The sequence below is a fragment of the Oncorhynchus kisutch genome, linkage group LG15 (genome assembly GCF_002021735.2).
Source record: "Oncorhynchus kisutch isolate 150728-3 linkage group LG15, Okis_V2, whole genome shotgun sequence".
Taxonomy (NCBI): domain Eukaryota; kingdom Metazoa; phylum Chordata; class Actinopteri; order Salmoniformes; family Salmonidae; genus Oncorhynchus; species Oncorhynchus kisutch.
Genome location: NC_034188.2, coordinates 64941258 through 64963152, shown reverse-complemented (window position 1 = coordinate 64963152; position 21895 = coordinate 64941258). Strand labels below are relative to the sequence as shown.

At 39.7% G+C, this 21895-nt stretch overlaps 1 protein-coding gene and 1 pseudogene across 1 annotated transcript; both read right to left on the bottom strand.

Moving 5' to 3' along the window:
* Window positions 1–9721: 9721 nt before the first annotated feature.
* On the bottom strand, window positions 9722–11498 carry LOC109904844 (odorant receptor 131-2-like). The gene is made up of 2 exons (XM_020501968.2): window positions 11418–11498; window positions 9722–11164 (listed from the first exon to the last, which is right to left on the bottom strand). Exon 2 carries the CDS (start codon window positions 11154–11156, stop codon window positions 10134–10136), a length of 1023 nt encoding a protein of 340 aa, XP_020357557.1. The 5' UTR covers window positions 11157–11164; window positions 11418–11498; the 3' UTR covers window positions 9722–10133.
* A 3861-nt stretch (window positions 11499–15359) lies between these two features.
* LOC116353710 (odorant receptor 131-2-like) lies at window positions 15360–15872 on the bottom strand (annotated as a pseudogene).
* Window positions 15873–21895: the final 6023 nt, after the last annotated feature.

Below are 21895 nucleotides of genomic sequence, written 5' to 3'. Positions count from 1 at the left end.
ATTCCAGTGTTTTACTTGCTATATTGTATTTACTTTGCCACCATGGCCTTTTTTTTGCCTTTACCTCCCTTATCTCACCTCATTTGCTCACATCGTATATAGACTTGTTTATACTGTATTATTGACTGTATGTTTGTTTTACTCCATGTGTAACTCTGTGTCGTTGTATGTGTCGAACTGCTTTGCTTTATCTTGGCCAGGTCGCAATTGTAAATGAGAACTTGTTCTCAACTTGCCTACCTGGTTAAATAAAGGTGAAATAAAATAAATAAATAAATCTCCATGTGCCATGTGAGAAGTTTGTAAATCAAGCCTGGGCCCCCATGTCAGAAGACAAATGTTTAGATTAAAGGCAAAATGTGAACTTCAAACATTGTGCTGCCGCACTGTTCAGAAGGTGGTGGAGAGAGGGCATTCATGTTAGGAGTGCCCTCTAGATTACTCTATGGTCAAATGTAAACACCAACCTGGTTCCAGAGAAAAATGTATTATATCTTACAAAATTCTGTACCACTCCGTTTAGTATAATATGTTAATTTACATGTCGTACTAAATGTAATAGCGGTCATGCAATTTAATAATAATTACAGGACGTATAGTATCCTATGATCGCATTTGACCCATTTAGCACGATATATTACATTGACATGCTACGTTAGGTTAAGGGTTAAGGTTAGGGTTAGGAGTTAGGTTAAAGGGTTAGCTAACATGCTAAGTAGTAAGTAGTTGCAAATTAGCTAAAGTTGTCCATGGTGAGATTTGAACACGCGACTTTTGGGTTGTTAGACGTTCGTGTTATACACCCTACTGTTTGAATAAATGTGGTTATTAGGCCTAGTGACGGTTGATACTGATAGCAGCTAATATTTAGCATGATAGAAATAGGAAAGAGAGAATGTTGGGGTAACTTATACTTATTCGAGAGTGCCTATCCCTGCAATTTAAAGGGCTGTTCAATAAAAATGTTGCTTAATGGCACAGCATTTCATAAACTTTACTGTATGAAAGTTGATATGTTTCAGTTTGCTGCCACTGGTTTCACATTTGTCTGAAGTAGATGCTTTTCCCACTTTATTCATGATTTCCTTGCACGTAAAGGTGGTGGAATTATTAGGGAATTAAGTCAAGGTCAGAATATTGCGTATCAGACACACTTGGCCACAACTTCATTTATTCAATCTCTATCCCAAACTAATAGCAGGTGAATAGCTTGCTATTCTCATGCTTAAGTTCAAGGTCAGAATACATATATAGAGAAACGTGCATAAAAACTGAATTACATTCCATTTAAGCGTGTTTACATCGGGTCAGAATTGGGCACAAAGGGATTTACAGTGCCTTGCGAAAGTACATAAAGATATAAAACTGTATTTTTTTGTGAAGAATCAACAACAAGTGGGACACAATCATAAAGTGGAACGACATTTATTGGATATTTCAAACTTTTTTAACAAATCAAAAACTGAAAAATTGGGCGTGCAAAATTATTCAGCCCCTTTACTTTCAGTGCAGCAAACTCTCTCCAGAAGTTCAGTGAGGATCTCTGAATGATCCAATGTTGACCTAAATGACTAATGATGATAAATACAATCCACCTGTGTGTAATCAAGTCTCCGTATAAATGCACCTGCACTGTGATAGTCTCAGAGGTCCGTTAAAAGCGCAGAGAGCATCATGAAGAACAAGGAACACACCAGGCAGGTCCGAGATACTGTTGTGAAGAAGTTTAAAGCCGGATTTGGATACAAAAAGATTTCCCAAGCTTTAAACATCCCAAGGAGCACTGTGCAAGCGATAATATTGAAATGGAAGGAGTATCAGACCACTGCAAATCTACCAAGACCTGGCCGTCCCTCTAAACTTTCAGCTCATACAAGGAGAAGACTGATCAGAGATGCAGCCAAGAGGCCCATGATCACTCTGGATGAACTGCAGAGATCTACAGCTGAGGTGGGAGACTCTGTCCATAGGATAACAATCAGTCGTATATTGCACAAATCTGGCCTTTATGGAAGAGTGGCAAGAAGAAAGCCATTTCTTAAAGATATCCATAAAAATTGTCGTTTAAAGTTTGCCACAAGCCACCTGGGAGACACACCAAACATGTGGAAGAAGGTGCTCTGGTCAGATGAAACCAAAATTGAACTTTTTGGCAACAATGCAAAACGTTATGTTTGGTGTAAAAGCAACACAGCTCATCATCCTGAACACAACATCCCCACTGTCAAACATGGTGGTGGCAGCATCATGGTTTGGGCCTGCTTTTCTTCAGCAGGGACAGGGAAGATGGTTAAAAATGATGGGAAGATGGATGGAGCCAAACACAGGACCATTCTGGAAGAAAACCTGATGGAGTCTGCAAAAGACCTGAGACTGGGACGGAGATTTGTCTTCCAACAAGACAATGATCCAAAACATAAAGCAAAATCTACAATGGAATGGTTCAAAAATAAACATATCCAGGTGTTAGAATGGCCAAGTCAAAGTCCAGACCTGAATCCAATCGAGAATCTGTTGAAAGAACTGAAAACTGCTGTTCACAAATGCTCTCCATCCAACCTCACTGAGCTCGAGCTGTTTTGCAAGGAGGAATGGGAAAAAATGTCAGTCTCTCGATGTGCAAAACTGATAGAGACATACCCCAAGCGACTTACAGCTGTAATCGCAGCAAAAGGTGGCGCTACAAAGTATTAACTTAAGGGGGCTGAATAATTTTGCACGCCCAATTTTTCAGTTTTTGATTTGTTAAAAAAGTTTGAAATATCCAATAAATGTCGTTCCACTTCATGATTGTGTTCCACTTGTTGTTGATTCTTCACAAAAAAATACAGTTTTATATCTTTATGTTTGAAGCCTGAAATGTGGCAAAAGATTCGCAAAGTTCAAGGGGGCCGAATACTTTCGCAAGGCACTGTAATTCCTCTGTGACCAAGAGAAATTGGTCTTGTTTAAATTCTATGAAATTGTTTAGTACTTCTTTCCTGTTGAGAGTTCTAAATCCGGCTGAGAATATCTCAGCGAGATAAAACCACAACAGTTGGATTCGCTAAACGTTTGCCTTTCATATGCCATCTCCCAGGATGATGTCCATCACTCAGAGGGAGAGCAAGTCGATTATTTGTCTGGATAGGCCAGAAAATATGACACGTCATTCCCTATACAAATGTGAGATCTGAACCATGACACTTTAAGTCAGCTCCACTGAGAGAGTGGTAGTGGAGAGCTGACAAATGGGTCTTTATGACACTATAATTCACTGAACACTATGACTTTCACAGAACACTTTCTACACCAGAATGTCAGTCGGAAACAGTCCAGAACCGCTCAAAGTCGGCCATAAAGGAGACTTAACATCTAAGAATTAAAAGACACGCTTTAAAATGGCATAATGGCTGTCATCCAGCCAGAGTTTTACTCTTTTGATATATTTTAATTGATTAACATACAAAATGTTGAAGTTGTGCATTAGATAGCTTATCTAGGCTACTAGTCTGTACAGACTCAAATAAAGTAATTGATTTGACCAGTGGCTCTGCTTGAGGAACAATTAATTTGACCTTGGGCTTGGTGGTCGGGGCTTTAGGGCTGATCATGACCCTGTGTCTGTGTGAGCAGTGCAGGACAGCTCCCCTCATTTAGCCCCTCCGACATCAAGTGGGGATGTCAGCTATAAGGATCAGATGTGTTTTTAAAGAGAGTCGTAAAAGGACATTACCTTGGGTGTTCTCTTGTGCTTCATCACTGTAGACTAGAAGCCGCAATTCGTTGGGGCATGGACAAGGTGTCAAAAACGTTCCACAGGGATACTGGCCCATGTTGACTCTAATGCTTCCCACAGTTGTGTCAAGTTGGCTGGATGTCCTTTGGGTGGTGAACCATTCTTGATACACACAGGAAACTGCTGAGCATGAAAAACCCAGCAGTGTTTCAGTACTTGACACAAACCGGTGTGCCTGGCACTTAAATCTTTTGTCTTGCCTATTCACCCTCTGAATGGCACACAGACACAAGTCATGTCTCAATTGTCTCAAGGCTTAAAAATACTTCTTTAACCTGTCTCCTCCTCTTCATCTACACTGATTGAAGTGGATTTAACAAGTGACATCAATAAGGGGTCATAGCTTTCACCTGGATTCACATGGTCAGTCTATGTCATGGAATATTTTGTACACTTGGTGTACCCTGAAGTTGCTTACCAAAATGACATTGAATGTCCAAGAGGGGCCTAGTTACAGTTTTGACATACATCGTCTTGAAAAAATATGGCAAGACTTGAAAATGGCTGTCTAGTAATGATCAACAACCAACTTGAGAGAGCTTGAAGAATTTTGAAAAGAATAATGTGCAAATATTGTACAATCCAGGTGTGCAAAGCTCTTTGACTTACTCAGGAAGACTCACAGCTGTAATCACTGCCAAAGGTGATTCTAACATGTATTGAGTCAGGGGTGTGAATACTTATGTAAATGAGATATTGCTGTATTTCATTTTCAATACATTTGCAAATATTTCTAACAACATGTTTTCACTTTGTCATTATGGGTTATTGTGTATATATGGGTGAGAAAAACAATCAATTGAATCCATGTTTAATTCAGGCTGTAACACAACAAAATAGGAATACATTCTGAAGGTAATGTAGGCCATTTTGTCATATTTAATCACTATAAAATGATAATCACATCTGAGAAACTATGCTCTCTATTCAATCAACACCCGTTCTAAGTTTTCCTGAATAAGTCAACAGAATTATTCCTGGGCAGGGATAAAGCATACTGAATCCTCATGCAGTTTAGTTTATTTTCATTTGGATTTGGAAAATGGTTACCTATGTTTTGAAAGGGCCCTACACATGTTTAGGTTCCACCTCCGAAGAATGATGAAGGCTACTTAAAGATATCGCAAATTGGGTGTGAGAATTTCCACGTGGAGTTGATAGTTTAGTTTATTAATTCGACCATTTTAAAAAACAAGCACACATAAAACTTAAAAGTCATACATGCATATGAATAAAACCATTGAGTATAACACATAATAATGGCTGGGACTTATTTCCATTGTGGTCCTCTTGAGACAAGATGGCTAGACAAGATCAAACACAGTATGGCAGTGATAAACATCAACAAATAGGGCACTAACCTTAGCTAGGGCTCCTGAGTGGTGCCGCACTGCCTCTCATTGCCAAAGGTGTCCTTGCAGTCCCTGGTTTGAATCCAGGCTGCATTGCATCTGACTGTGATTGGGCAGTGCACAATTGGCCCAGTGTTGTCTGGGTTTGGCAGGGGTAGGCCGTCATAGTAAATAAGAATAAGTTCTTAACTGACTTGCCTGGATCTCAAACTGGGGTCAGTTTGTTATATCTGGAGTACTTCTCCTGTCCTATTCGGTGTCCTGTGTGAATCTAAGTGTGCGTTCTCTAATTCTCTCCTTCTCTCTTTCTTTCTCTATCTCGGAGGACCTGAGCCCTAGGACCATGCCCCAGGACTACCTGACATGATGACTCCTTGCTGTCCCCAGTCCACCTGGCCATGCTGCTGTTCCAGTTTCAACTGACCTGAGCCCTAGGACCATGCCCCAGGACTACCTGACATGATGACTCCTTGCTGTCCCCAGTCCACCTGGCCATGCTGCTGCTCCAGTTTCAACTTAGACCTGACTGTGCTGCTGCTCCAGTTTCAACTGTTCTGCCTTATTATTATTCGACCATGCTGGTCATTTATGAACATTTGAACATCTTGGCCATATTCTGTTATAATCTCCACCCGGCACAGCCAGAAGAGGCTATGTGGCCACCCCACATAGCCTGGTTCCTCTCTAGGTTTCTTCCTAGGTATTGGCCTTTCTAGGGAGTTTTTCCTAGCCACCGTGCTTCTACACCTGCATTGCTTGCTGTTTGGGGTTTTAGGCTGGGTTTCTGTACAGCACTTTGAGATATCAGCTGATGTACGAAGGGCTATATAAATACATTTGATTTGATTTGATTGGTTCTGGAGCTTGATTTGTCATTAGCATTGATTTAGGGAAAACTTTGCAACATGGAAGCAAAAGTTTTAATGGTCAAAATCAGGGGCACGACTTTTACTAAGGACAGGGGGGACATGTCCCCCCACATTCTGAAATGTTATAATTGCCCCACCCAGTTTTATCATTGGAATGTGACATAAAACGAGGTAACTGTCACGAGTCCGACCGAGGGTGGCTTCCCTTCCCGGTCGGGTGGCGCTCGGCGGTCGTTGTCACCGGCCTATTAGCTGCCACTGATTGTCTTTCCTCCCCCTCCTTGTATGTTTATTGGTAGCACCTGTTTGTGATGAATAGTTGTGCTTCTTTAGACAGCCGGCCCCGCCTGTTTGTTGTGCGGGATTAATCATTGTAACCTTCGGCTCTGTAGTAGAGGAACGTGTTAGTTCCCGGGTCGTGCATTTTTCAGTTGTAAATTTTTCATTCCCCGTGTTTGGGGCCGTTATTATTGTGAGCACCCTGTGGTGCGTTGGTGAAATTAAAGAGCACAGCATTGCACTCTCTGTCTCCTGCGTTTGACTCCACACCCACGACACCCGGAGCATTACAGTAACGGTGTACTTTAGGACCTTGCGGACGCCTACGAGCGGTTGGGTAGGCTGTTTGGAGTGTTTATCTGACAGATAAAAAATATATTATAATAATAATAAAGTATGTCCCCCCCCACTTCTAAAAACAAAGTTGCGCCCCCGGTCAAAACCATTAATCTTGGAGCAACAGGTTTGCTAAATGTTATCATATCACACAATTATACCATTTATAAAATGGTAATTTAAAAACTGGGTGGTTCGAGCCCTGAATGCTGTTTGGCTGACAGATGAGGTATATCAGAACGTATACCACGGGTATGACAAAACATTCATTTTTACTGCTCTAATTACATTGGTAATCAGTTTATAGTAGCAATAAGGCACCTCGGGGGTTTGTGTTATATGGACAATATACCATGGCTAAGCGCTGTATCCAGGCACTCTGCGTTGCGTCATGCTTAAGAACAGCCCTTAGCCGTGGTATATTGGCCATATACCCTATCCCCTCATGCCTTATTGCTTAATAAATGTTGTATACAGACTAACTGAGAAGATAGTATCACTGCTCTTTAATAAGCTTCACGTATCGGCCTTGAGGCCTTGAAGCTTTTGTGAATTTTAGACTAGCTAAAAAATAAGTGAAAATTGACAAATTATCCAATAGATTATGATAATAACCCCCCCCCCCCCCCCCCCCCCCCCAGCCCCCAAAAAGTGGAGGTGAAAAACATAAGTTTGCACCCCCTATTTTAATTTACTCAGGTGGCCAACTGGACATAAGGCTGTTTGGCTCATCCCAGTCACGAAGAGGAATAACTGTTTCTAATTGATTAACAAAGTCATGCTGGTCTAATATGTTGTACAATTCAAATAAAACCCAGCGCATGAAACAAAATGTTGGCTGAAAATGAATTGTATGTCATATCGCATTCACATGGATTTGCATGATGTGGGCAGTTCTGATTTGTCACTTCATGGCCAAATATACAGTTGAAGTCGGAAGTTTACGTACACTTAGGTTGGAGTCATTAAAACCGTTTTTTCAACCAATCCACACATTTCTTGTTAGGAAACTGTTGTTTGGTCAAGTCAGTTAGGACATCATCTTTGTGCATGACACAAGTCATTTTTATTTCAGATTATTTCACTTATAATTCACTGTATCACAATTCCAGTGGGTCAGAAGTTTACATACATTAAGTTGACAGCTTGGAAAATTCCAGAAAATTATGTCATGGCTTTAGAAGCTTCTGATAGGCTAATTGACATAATTTTAGTTATGCCTGAAGGTACCACATTCACATGTACAAACAATAGTACACAAGTATGAACCCCATTGGACCACACAGCCGTCATACTGCTCAGGAAGTAGATGCGTTCTGTCTCCAAGAGATGAACGCACTTTGGTGCGAAAAGTGCAAATCAATCCCAGAACAACAGCAAAGGACCTTGTGAAGGTGCTGGAGGAAACAGGTACAAACGTATCTGTATCCACAGTAAAACAAGTTCTATATCAACATAACCTGAAAGACCGCTCAGCAAGGAAGAAGCCAGTGCTCCTAAACCTCCATAAAAAAAAGCCAGACTACGGTTTGCAACTGAACATGGGGACAAAGATGATACTTTCTGGAGAAAAAAGGTCTGGTCTGATGAAACAAAAATAGAACTGTTTGGCCATTATGAACATCATTATGTTTGGAGGAAAAAGGGGGAGGCTTTCAAGATGAAGAACACCATCCCAACCGTAAAGCACGGGGGTGGCAGCATCATGTTGTGGGGGTGCTTTGCTGCAGGAGGGACTAGTGCACTTCACAAAATAGATGGCTTCATGCGGGAGGAAAATTATGTGGATATATCGAAGCAACATCTCAAGACATCAGTCAGGAAGTTAAAGCTTGGTCACAAATGGGTCTTCCAAATGGACAATGACCTTAACTTCCAAAGTTGTAGCAAAATGACTTAAGGACAACAAAGTCAAGGTATTGGAATGGCCATCACAAAGCCCTGACCACAATCCTATAGAATATTTTTGGCAGAACTGAAAAAGCATGTGCGAGCAAGGAGGCCGACAAACCTGACTCAGTTACACCAGCTCTGTCAAGAGGAATGGGCCAAAATTCACCCAACTTATTGTGGGAATCTTGGGGAAGGCTACCCAAAACTTTTGACCCAAGTTAAACAATTAAAGGCAATGCTACCAAATACTAATTGAGTATATGTAAACGTCTGACCCATTGGGAATGTGATGAAAGAAATAAAAGCTGAAATAAATCATTCTCTCTACTATTATTCTGACATTTCACATTCTTAAAATAAAGTGGTGATCCTAACTGACCTAAAACAGGGATTTTTTACTCTGATTAAATGTCAGGGATTCTGAAAAACTAAGTTTAAATGTATTTGGTTAAGGTGTATGTAAACTTCCGACTTCAACCGTATCATACTTTGACTAAAATGATGACTTAAATCGATGTGCAACATCATGGGTAAGCTCTGGCCATCTTCTTTCATCTCGAAAAGTGGATTTCTACTGATGTGGGTGTTTAAAACTGAACAGGAGGCCTGTTATTTATGAATTTGAATAAATATTTCTTCAAATGTGTTTATTGTCCTCAGTACTGTGATGTCAGAATTTGTAATAAAGTATCAACTAGATGTTTAAAACCTTGTTCTATTTTTAAACAGTGTTCTATCAACCTTGGGTGAAATGCATGCAGACCAGGGCCTAGAGAAAAAGAGATGTCCGTCTACCAGCGTTGTTTTTGTTTTCAGAGAAAATGATGAAACCGTAAAGGAAACATAGTTTGGGGTTGTTTTTGAGGGGACTTGCATGGACTGCATTTGATGAACAGGGAGGCGTGTTTACTGTGTTGCCAGATGGATATCTCCAGAGTACAGTTAGAGAGAGAGCGTGTCCCCTGTTCCCTGATTAGTAATTAACAGACTGGTTTATCATTAACGGAGTTGAGCCTTATTGTGCAACCTTATGTTTTCTTTTGTTTGGCAAACAAGATGACTCTGTTGAGAGCAGCACACCAGGGCTTGGTCTGCTCTTGACAGTAGTCATGCATCAGTAATGAAGATAGCTGGAGCCAAGTTCAAACTGTGTCTTCTACCTGGGTCTCAATCATTAAAAAATGGCCACTAACATCAACTTCAGAGAAAACATATATGGTTTGAAACATTATTCATTTTATTGACATTTTACAGTTTATATTTTATAGAATCAAAGAACATTGACAAATGTAGTACAGAAATTACTGAAGTTTAATAGAAATGTCTAACTGTCACTCAGCAAAGGGGCGTCAAATAGAGGTGTCAAATACCATTTCTGTTACTGCAGAGATCAGGACGGCCAAATATCTGTTTAAAAAAAACGAAATTAACACAAAGTTACTTTGATTTTACACGTGTGAAATCAATCTGCAGGCTGTAAATGTTTGACACCCCTAAAATAACATAAGATAAACATAACAAAACTGGGTCATAAACACCTGAAATATATGATACCTTTTGATCCTCTCATTTACATCCTCTCATTTGCAGATGACAGAAAATTGATTCAATAAACCAAATTCAGTATTACACATGGCCCGCATTTACCTTACAAGTGTGCATGGGAGTTTTTTTCCCCTTTACAACATTAGACCTGTCCATATTAAATATAAATACTTTTTTAGAATATCCAAACAGGGCATAATATTTCATAACCACCACAAAATCCTTATCCCTTAATCCATACACAAGTGGAATCAGACATCGAGGGGTAAGAATAAAAAGAATATAGTCAATATACCTAACCTCAATAAACACATTCAAATTGATCTTCATTATAGCCGATTCTATCACAGGACACCAGAACTGAATCAAACTAAGGAGTAACTGGAAGCCATGGAGAATAACTGTCCTCAGGCCCTTATTGGTGGACTTCCTACTGTTTGATGAGGCACCTCGGGCAGCCACCATGATCTTCACATAGGTGAAAGCTATGACTACGGACATGACCAGGAAGTAGAACTGACACAGAGCCGAGTTGAGGTAGCCCTGCCAGGAGAACACAATCATCTGCTCAAAACTGCAGACTAGAAGAGAGGTGTAGAAGCTCAGAGGTACAGCCGAGAAGAGGATGGAGATCACAATGATCCATTTAACAGAGCTGAGAGCCTGGATGAGTAGGATGCAGCGCATGGCCCTCACCGGGGTGGAGAGTTCACTGTGGTGCAGGGGCATGCAGATTGCTATATAGCGCTCCAGGCTCATGGCTGTCAGTGTCAGCGGTGTGGCAATGGTCAGCGTTTCTAAGATCACAATCAGAAATATACATAGCCCACCTGGCATTGGTACCCTGGAGTAGCTCATCAGCAGCAATACATCAGTCAGAGCCAGAAACATACTGTCACAAATCAGCGAGTGAGCAAAGAATATGTATCGTGTGTTGGTGAAGAAGGCCCCTTTTTTAAAGAAGGTCACTATCATGAGGGAGTTGATGCAGAGGAAGATGCCAATAAACACTTGGACTATCACCACTTTATCATTCAGAGGTCTTTGGTATTGCACAGTCGGTAGAACAAGACTGCCCTCACTGCCCTGGCTTGTATTCGGCATTGTATTTCCTGTTTAGAAAGAGGATAAAAATGTAAACAATGTCAATGACAATGTAACCATGTCAGGAAAGTTGTCAACACAAACATCAAAAAAAGCCATATAGTAATTTGTCAGTACCAACATTGACCATCATAAGACACAAATCTTTTTACTAGAACTTAAAGAATGTCAGCAGAATCTGAAATAAACGTGAGAAGGTGGTTTTACTGTAATCCTTTAATAACAATTACTCAGCAATAACTATTGTAAAATAACTATAACCTATTATGGTATCAATATGTTTGTCTCCAAAAGGTTCATAAATGTCGAACACGATCCTTTCCCAGTCTCCTCCTCCTGTTCCTAGCTAGGACAACAGCACTGAGTGCCAAACCTTTATTGTAAAAATCCACACTGGCCGAGTTCTCCAGGGATGGGGGTTGAAGTTAAGTCATCTAGCAACTATTGTGTTGATAAACAAGAGCTATGGTAACAGATTTTTCTGGTAGTTGTAAACAGTCATATATCAAGTGTCATGAAGGATAAAGACTGCTTTTGTCAGAGAAAATGTTGTCATGTTGTCTGGAATACAAAAACAAAATCTAAGATGGACTGTAATATGATGTTTATTAAAATAATTATATGCTATTCACTGTGTTTTAAAGGCAGTTCACCTTCAACTGTTTTATGATTATTTTACACACAGTATTGCTTGATTGTGTCACACTCGTGATTAAAGACAGACCAGCGTGATTGAAGTTCCACATCTTTATTACGGTGAAACTTTAAACAAAACCAATAAAGAACCGTGAAAGTAATGGTGCACATGCAGAAACACAAAACAATATCCCACAAACACAGGTGGGAAAAATGGCTACCTAAATATGATCCCCAATTAGAGGCAACGATTACCAGCTGCCTCTAATTGGGAACCATTCAAAACACCAACATAGAAATATTGAGCTAGAACACCCCCTGGTCACGCTCTGACCTACTACACGATAGAGAACCAAGGGCTCTCTATGGTCAGGGCGTGAGAGATTGACACATGATAGCTGTGTGAACCAACAGGATCTGTGGCAAGTGTAGTTAATCTGTTAATCTGTGTCAAGTGTAGTTCCTGACTGTACAATGACAAAGTAGATGTAGTGTGTACTACTCAGGTGTGTGCTTGAATTACTAATGACCTCTGCTACGTGCATCTACAGGCACACAGCAGCCATGATCAACATAAGTTCCAGTATTGACATACACATGTGCAACCCTTACAAAAAAATACATGACAAATGTGCAGTTTCATATGTGAAAATTGTTTTTCACATTGTGATCTTAAATTTCACACGGAAACCATATTTTCACATGTAATACATTGAGTCCACCTGTTAACACCACATTTTCACGTGAGGAGAATAACATATTTTCACCTCACATGTGAATTGCTACATCCATTTTTGGAAGCATAAATTAATTATATGTACCCATTGATTTTTAAGAATATAACGTATAAAAGCCTCATGAGCTTAGTTCAACTGTCGTACCCCATCAAAACCCAGAATATTTGCTTGTTTTACGCCAAAGTAAATGTAGACAACCACTGTATAGCCTAAAAACATTGTAAAACAAAAATGTTTTAATCAAGGATGATCAGTCCTTGCATCCATATTGTAGTCTATGGATTTGAAAGCATTTCTCCAGCCCCATCCCTCAGCTTTTTACTGAAACTGTTGTAGGAAAAACACTTTGTTAATGTTTAAATGAAGGGTTCCTGCTTTAAACACCTTTAATGGAGTAATAGTGTTATTATATGGTGCAATCCTTCAGTGAGTGAGTTACTTTTGTGCCATTAATATAAAGCAAAACTTCTGATGTCAAGAATAACATTCTTAATATTGCTAACAAGAATAGTTCAATTTAAAACAAAACATAAACCCGATTGCAAGGAAATCGTTTTTTAAATGTGAGAATAAATGAATGACGTCCGTGATTTTTTTTTACGCAATTAAATAAAACGTGTCCCTCTTTCCTGCATTTTTCCCTATCTTTGGTTATGTTACCCTGGCCTTTGCTTTTGCTGCCTTTTTCTCAGTTGCAGGTCTTGGCACATTCATTCCAGCCACATAACAACCTGCATCCATCCCACTGCTGGTTTTCCTCTGAAGCTAAGCAGGGTCAGTTCTGGACAGTCCCTGGATGGGATAGCAGATGTAGCTGGACATGGAGAAAAATAAACATGTCAAATATCTATATATATATATATAAAATCTAAATTTTTCTCTGATGTGATTATATATATTTTTGATATTGATACTTTTTTTATATAATCACATCAAGGAAAAATGTGAATATTACAAAAGTTCACATATGCTTTTTGGTGAAGAACCATATCTGAAAAATGTTGGCCTTGCCTTGTTAATCAATAAAAACGTATCAATATCAAAAATGAACACACCTCAAATGATTAAAGAATGAGGAAATGATATGCTTCGTAACATTGTAGCACAATAGACATGAAAACATTCCAATAACAGTTACACCACTGGTTCGTGTTCGTGTGATACTCTTCACTTATTACACAGTTGTGCCGCATTGGGCCACTAACCGGGAAGCAGGTTAATAAAGACATGTTAGTGTAACCCCTTCCACTGTAGAGGCCTGTTGGGGTTACTGGTCTAAAGATCAAATCAAGTGCACTTTATCAGATGCCACTACAGTAAATCATTTATTTCCTTGCTCGTTTTCTTGATGAGGACCTGGGCTGCTTTATTATTCTCCTGATCAATTTCAACAAAGTGAAAACAGGTTAGATTTTTTTTTTTGCAAATGTATTAGAAATATAAAACTGAAATACCTTATTTACATAAGTATTCAGACCCTTTGCAATGAGACTCTAAATTGAGCTCATGTGCCTCCTGTTTTTCCATTGATCAACCTTGAGATGTTTCTACAACTTGTTTGGAGTCCACTTGTGGTAAATTCAATTGATTGGACACGATTTGGAAAGGCACACACCTGTGGGTCCCACAGTCGACAGTGCATGTCAGAGCAAAAACCAAGCCATGAGGTCGATGGAATTGACCGTAGAGCTCCGAGACAGGATTGTGTCGAGGCACAGATCTGGGTACGGGTAGAAAAACATTTCTGCAGTATTGAAGGTCCCCAAGAACCCAGTGGCCTCCATCATTCTTAAGGTGTGATTTAAGGTTAATGAGAAAAGTGCTAACTATAGCTATTATTCTATCAAATGTTTTATAGGTTATTCAAACATGCTGGTATGTTTCTTGCTGTGGAAGACGACCCAGTGAGTAAGAGAACCCCAAGAGTTTGTCACAATAATTGCTGAGTGAATTTGAGAATCAGCAGAGTTGAGAATCAGCTCATACTTTGTTACTGTACTCTTTCAAGTCGGTCTATAGCTCCTCACTGCAGGTTTTCACAGGTCTGTTTAGATGTATCTACTGGCACACAGCAGTCATGTAACGACTGTTGGAAGGAGAGGACCAAGGTGCAGAGTGGTATGTGTCCATAATTATTTAATGAACACTGAAATAACAAAGAGAACGACCGAAACAGTTCTGGCTGGTGCAGACACACAACAGAAAACAACTACCCACAAATCATGGTGGGAAAACAGGCTGCCTAAGTATGGTTCTCAATCAGAGACAACGATAAACAGCTGCCTCTGATTGGGAACCATACCAGGCCAAACACAGAAATACAAAAACATAGAACAACACATAGAATGCCCACCCCAACTCACGCCCTGACCAAACTAAAATAGAGACATAAAAAAGGAACTAAGGTCAGGACGTGACAAGTCCAGATTTATGTTATTGATACAGTTCATCTAATACATTCATAGAATACATTTTTTTTGTTGCAACTTTGCTTGGGAGGAGGAAGTCAAGTTTTATTTCTCTCAATCAAGTCATTTTTGAAATTACACACATGGTTAATGTTGTTTAAGACATTTGTATTTTTTTGCAATGCATATAATTAATCTAAATACATTCAAGCAAATGTAACATAGCTGTTCATTCAAATACGGTATACCTTAAGATTAACACAATATATAATTGTCTGAGGTCTTTGAAAAGCAGAGGTCATTTCAATACCGCAAAATCATGTGATAAATAATAGCAATACCAATGGCCTTGTCTGTTAAGCAAGTGTTATGTTTTCATATGACCAGCAATTCAGTTATAAACAAGTATTGGGGAAATGTTCTTATTCAACCCAAAAAATAGACAAGTGGACTCGCGGGGCCAGAAAAAAAACAATGTAATCAAAGAATCTCACATTATTGTACAATTTCAAATGAATTGACAGGATGGGAGCCTCCATGAACAGGCACCACAGCTGGATCAGACACAGGAACAACTGGATGGCGTGGAGAATCACCATTTTATGAAGATTTTACTGTCTGATGATGCATCTTTGGCCACTGCAATTATTCTAACATGAGTGAACACAATGGTGATGGATATGACCAGAAAGTAGAACTGACCTATAACTGATCTAAGGTGTCTCTGCCACTTGTGTGAAATAAACATATCTGCTGAACACAGCTTATACTACGTGTAGAAGTCCAGAGGGGCTGAGGTAAAGAAGATGGAGACAATTATGATGGGCTGTATGGCGCTGATGCTGTGGATTAAGAAGATGCAGTGAATGGCTCTGTGTACAGAGCTCTCCATGGCGCAGAGGCATGCAGATGGAAACATAGCTCTCCAGGCTCATGGCTGTCAGTGTTAGCGAGGTGGCAAAGGTCAACTCACTCAGCAACACACAGAAGACAACACACACAGCAGCTGGAATGGTGACTCTAAAGTAAGTCAGGAGGAGCAAGTTATTAGTCATGATTAGGTACAAACAGTTAGACAGCAGTGTGTGAGCAAAGAAAATGTAACGTGTGTTTGAGCGAAAGGTGTCCTTTTTGAAGAAGGTGAAGATGAGCAGGCAGATGATGTAAATGAAGATTGCATTCATCGGCTGGACTATTACGATCCTGTCAATAACCTGTTGCAGAGAGAAGCTGCTACCACCATCTGCAGCTGTTGTATTGTTGTCAGCCATATCACACAATGAAATAGCCAATAACAAGAAGTTATGTACAGTAATTGCATTTCATAAACATGTTACAAAGGATGACATTGAAACATGAAATCATGTTAACTTTCTTGCAATAGATAACATATTTAAATATATTTAAAAGCTTAGATACAATCAAAAACCTTTGTTCCAGTGGAAAAAAAAGCATAAACACATTTCCAATCAGGATACAGGTTTAAATATGGCAGGTTTCCTTAGAAAGGAACCATATCATAGCAGCAGCACAGTACAAAGTGATATTCTCTCAGTCTCCTCTTGAGCCCTCAGGCAAAGATCAACTGAGTGCTCTGCATTTTTCAAAGGAATGTTGTCATGAATCTTCAGATGCACCTCATTCCTATGTTTAGACTAACCATAGAGGGAAAGGGAAGGGAAAGGGGGATACCTAGTCAGTTGTACAACTGAATGCCTTCAACTGAAATGTGTCTTCCACATTTAACCCAACCCCTTTGAATCAGAGAGGTGCAGGGGTCTGCCTTAATCGACATCCACGTCTTTGGCACCCGGGGAACAGGGGCAGAATGACATATGTTTACCTTGTCAGCTTGGGGACTCGATCCAGCAACCTTTCGGTTCCTGGCCCAACACTCTAACCACTAGGCTACCTGCCCCTCCATAGTTACATATAACTATGTAATGCACAGTAATCTCATAGGATTATAACATTTCAACATGTTTTCAGGATAGTGCATTCACTAGGAGTAACACACAGATTACAGTAAATATTCTGTAAATGTTCCATCAAATATAATGATATTTCTGACTGAGATGTGTAAATAGGCCTACATGTGAGTGTGAGCATTGTTTGTTGTGTAGGAGTACGAGTGCAGTTGTATTGTAGATAGTAGTGATAGTAGTGATAGTAGTGATGCGTGCAGTACCCGCAATTATATCCACAGGTCAGGCCGGTATAGGGTCATGAAATATTGTGTGGATGAAGGGCAGGTGGCTGGCTTGTTGAAAAAAGAGAAAGCAATGCATTAAAATTCCATAAATGTATCATTCTTGCGCAATTCATATCTATAGGCTACATTGAGGCTTTTTTTCCATAATTTTTTATCTCGTATTAGTGTGTAGCCTAAATCAAAACTTTAGGCCCTAACTGTAGGTAAGCTACGCTTGCCAAATACACGCCAACTGCCAAATGCTTTTGGGATATTGGGCAGAAAAAGTTAACGTTGATCCACTGATGATCCAAAAATAACAATGTCGGAGTTTAATTCAATCAGAGAAAATATGAGAGGGTTGAAAATAAATATAAGGGAGGCCCAGAACAGTAGCCTAATGTTTGCTAAATATTTGGTGAAATGGTAAAACAGGATGATATTAGTGCAGAGGCTATGTTATATGTGATGAGTGTGAGGCGCTACACAAATTTGTCAGTCACAAGATAGCGACTTCAAAATGGCACGTCAAGGGAACTGTAGGCTACTGTTGCTACTGTTCAGATGGGTTAAATGGAATAGTAGCCTGAAAACTGGACTGTAGGTCTATAACCGCTCACATAGCCTAATATATAGCCTAATTTAACATTAACACCTGCAGAATTAAGCATTTCTTGCAGTAATATGACCAAATGTAAATTTGGACTCGGAACCAGGGTGGAGAAATATTTGTTCTTTTTTTTTAGCATCTTGAGAGAATGAATGCACGGTTAGTGACATCAGTAAAGGTGCTATCTTTTTCAGCATCATAAAAGCTGACAGTATTTCAACCACATAAAATATGCATACAAGCTGAACTGAAATATTATCAGAAACATGTTGAGTCGTTTTAACAGGTTTTCATTTCCTTAAAATGTCATTTGGAGTTATTTTATTTTCTCCCCAGTCCCTAAATGTCTTTGTTGCATGAGAGATGAAAAATAACTTTACTGATGTCAACTAGATTAAAGCCTTAATTCTATCGATTCCTAAGATTATTCTGGTGAGCAAGAGTTTATTTATTATTTTAGGGCAATGACAAGTAATGACAGAAGACAAGCTGCATTTATATAATTATAGACAGAGAGGAAGAGGCAAAGCGGGAGGTTTTACTCGTTGTTTGATGTATGAGAGTGCCGATTTTGGTTAACAAAAATATGTGGACTGATATAGACTGAGTATACCAAACATTAGGAACAACTTCCTAATATTGAGTTGCACCCGTTTTACCACATATAGCTGGGCAGTTGCGGATGGGTTATTAAAAATTGCGGGCGGGTGCGGGTGAACAAACAGCTGACCCGGGCATCACTAGTAGATAGCCCTTTGGGTCTATAGCCCTTTGAGGTTCTTATTCCTCAGACACATACAAACACAGAGGCAAGTTCTCTTCACTCACATGCAGTATGTTCTGGATTTATGGTGCCAGTGGGAGAAAAAGTACCCAATTGTCATACTTGAGTAAAAGTAAATATACCTTATTAAAAACTGACCTATTAGTAAAAGTGAATGTCACCCAGTAATAAATGTTGTGGAAATTCAGTACTGAGAGAGACTTTGACATTTCTTCAAACAATCATCTTTATTTAATATTGATTAATTATTGCAATAATAAGGCGGGTCGAACCCGCACACTTGAGTGTTGGACCAAGAAACATAATCTTTAAACAAATGCAGAGTACTATATATAGCTGACACTAAAAATGCTTAGTCATGATTGGTTCCACCCATCCCATGCAGATTGAGGCATCATAAGTCACTCTGGGTTCATCCTGTCATTATCTGCACGGGGTTGTTGTGTTAACCCCACCCTGGATAAATTTTCCAGACGCAAGGATGATTTTGAGACAATGAGGGATTGTTCTTCTCCTAAGCTATCCCTAGTAAAACACATTCTTGTCTATGTAATGCAGTCTTTAACTCATTTGTCAGCTCAAGCCATCCCTGGCGACCATACGCCCAGATTAGCTGCAGGGAACTAGAGTGGAGACCATAAAAACACAGACACTAGTAGGACAGAAATGTCTTACTATTAGTTTAATTGATTGTTAACCATTAATATTAAATAAATCAGGTAAATATGTCATTTTTCTCTCACAAATACTACTTGAGTTAAAACCTCAAGTCAAATTCCTTATATTAAATCAATCCAGACAGCACCATTTTCTTGTTTTTAAAATTTATGGATAGCCATGGGACACACCCCAACACTCAGAAATCATTTTCAAATGAAGCATTTGTGTTTAGTGAGTCCGCCAGATCAGACGCAATAGGGATGACCAGGGATTTTCTCTTGATAAGGGCGTGAATAGGACAATTTTCCTGTCCTGCTAAGCATTCAAAATATAACAAGTACTTTTGGGTGTCAGAAAATGTATGGAGTATAAAGTACATTATTTTCTTTAGGAATGTAGTGGAGTAATAGTAAAAGTTGTAAAAAAAACATAAATAATAAAGTAAAGTACAGATACCCAAAAAAACTACTTAGGTAGTATTTTTAAAGTATTTTTACTTAAATACTTTACACCACTGCATGGTGCAAACTATCATGCTATGTAATAGTCAAACATATGAAAATAAACACTACATTCTGAATGCTACTCAAACTTTGTTTTGTTTCTTGCTGTGAGGCCTACTCCACTTTTGAATGGACTGCTATATGACAGCCTTGAGGGAATGCTATTTGGAGGTGTATGATGTCATCCTCAGGAACTGAACCTGCACAGTTTGTCGAGGTCAAAACGAGTATAGCTGTGTGATGACCTGCAGTACAGATTCAAAAGGCAGAGGACTCTTGACTTGTGTTCACTTCCCCAGAAAAACTGTTTCAATTGTACACAACAGAAGTCACCAAACCTAGTCCTGGATAGCAACAGGGTGTGCATGTTTTTTTCCAACCCAGCAATAAAACACCTTAGGCTGGTCATATAGCTTTGACCATGGGTTTATTATTTGTTTTGTTCTTTGGCTGCTGCAACACAATGTCTGTACCATGCTGCTCTGCGGGACCAAGTTTGGTGACCACTACTATGCATATGCTGTAGAGGATCATTTCTAATACACAACTAGAAGGCTTCCCATCCATCTACCTATCAGCCAGCTGAGAAGAATACCGTCAAAACTACAGTACCAGTCAAAAGTTTGGACACACCTACTCATTCAAGAGTTTCTTTATTTGTCCTATTTTCTACATTGTAGAATAATAGTGAAGACATCAAAACTATGAAATAACACATATATAATCATGTAGTAACCAAAAAAGTGTTAAACAAATGTTTGAGATTCTTCAAAGTAGCTACCCTTTGCCTTAATGACAGCTTTGTACACTATTGGCATTCTCTCAACCAGCTTCACGAGGAAGGCTTTTCCAACAGTCTTGAAGGAGTTCCCACACATGCTGAGCACTTGTTGGCTGCTTTTCCTTCACTCTGCGGTCCAACTCATCCCAAACCATCTCAATTGGGTTGAGGTTGGGTGATTGTGGAGGCCAGGTCATCTGATGCAGCACTCCATCCTTTCCTTGGTCAATTAGCCCTTACACAGCATGGAGGTGTGTTTTGAGTCATTGTCCCGGTTGAAAAACAAATGATAGTTCCACTAAGCACAAACCAGATGGGATTGCGTATCGCTGCACAATACTGTGGTAGCCATGCTAGTTAAGTGCGCCTTGAATTTTAAATAAATCCCCGACCTTGTCACAAGCAAAGCATCCCCACACCATCACACCTCCTCCTCCATGCTTCACGGTTGGAATCACACATACGGAGATCATTGTTCACCTACTCTGTGTCTCACAAAGACACAGCGGTTGGAACCAAAAATCTCAAATTTGGACTCATCAGACCAAAGGACAGATTTCCACCTGTCTAATGGCCATTGCTCGTGTTTCTTGGCACAATAAATTCTCTTCTTATTATTGGTGTTTAGTAAGGTTTCTTTGCAGCAATTCGACCATGAAGGCCAGATTCACGCAGTCTCCTCTGAACAGTTGATTTTGAGATATGCCTGTTACTTGAACCTTTCCTGTGGTGGTCCTCATGAGAGCCAGTTTCATCACCGCTCTTGATGGTTTTTGCAACTGCACTTGAAGAAACTTTCAAAGTTCTTGAAATGTTCCTTATTGACTGACCTTCATGTCTTAAAGTAATCATGGACTGTCATTTCTCTTTGCTTATTTGAGCTGTTCTTGCCATAATATGGACTTGGTCTTTTACCAAATAGGGCTATGTTCTGTATACCACCCCTACCTTGTCACAACACAACTGATTGGCTCAAACGCATTAAGAAGGAAAGAAATTCTCATACTCCAAAGTGAAAACAAGACACTCACGGCCAAGGTAAAAATCCACGATTCCAACATGGATTGTCTACTCAAGGAAAACAGGGGGATGAAGGAGTCGCTACTAGACATACAAAGTCGTAGCATGCGTGAAAATCTCATTTTTATCTGGGATTCCCGAGGACACATCCAATAATCCAGAGGGTGCGATCAGAGAATTCATGCAATCCGCCTTGAAACTTCCTATAGAGACTGTAAACAAGGTGGCTTTCCACCGAGTACACAGACTTGGAGTTTGGGGCGAAAAAACCAAGGGTCCCTAACCGATCATCGCAAAATTTGTACACTACCAACAAAAGGAGCTGATCAAAAGCAGGGGAAGGGAGCTTAAAGGGACCAAATTCGGTCTCAATGACCAATTTCCAAGGGAGATAAACGAACGCCGTAAG

Bases quoted from the DNA above. Each gene is read 5' to 3' on its own strand.
- LOC109904844 (XM_020501968.2), bottom strand. From the start codon at position 11,156: ATGCCGAATACAAGCCAGGGCAGTGAGGGCAGTCTTGTTCTACCGACT.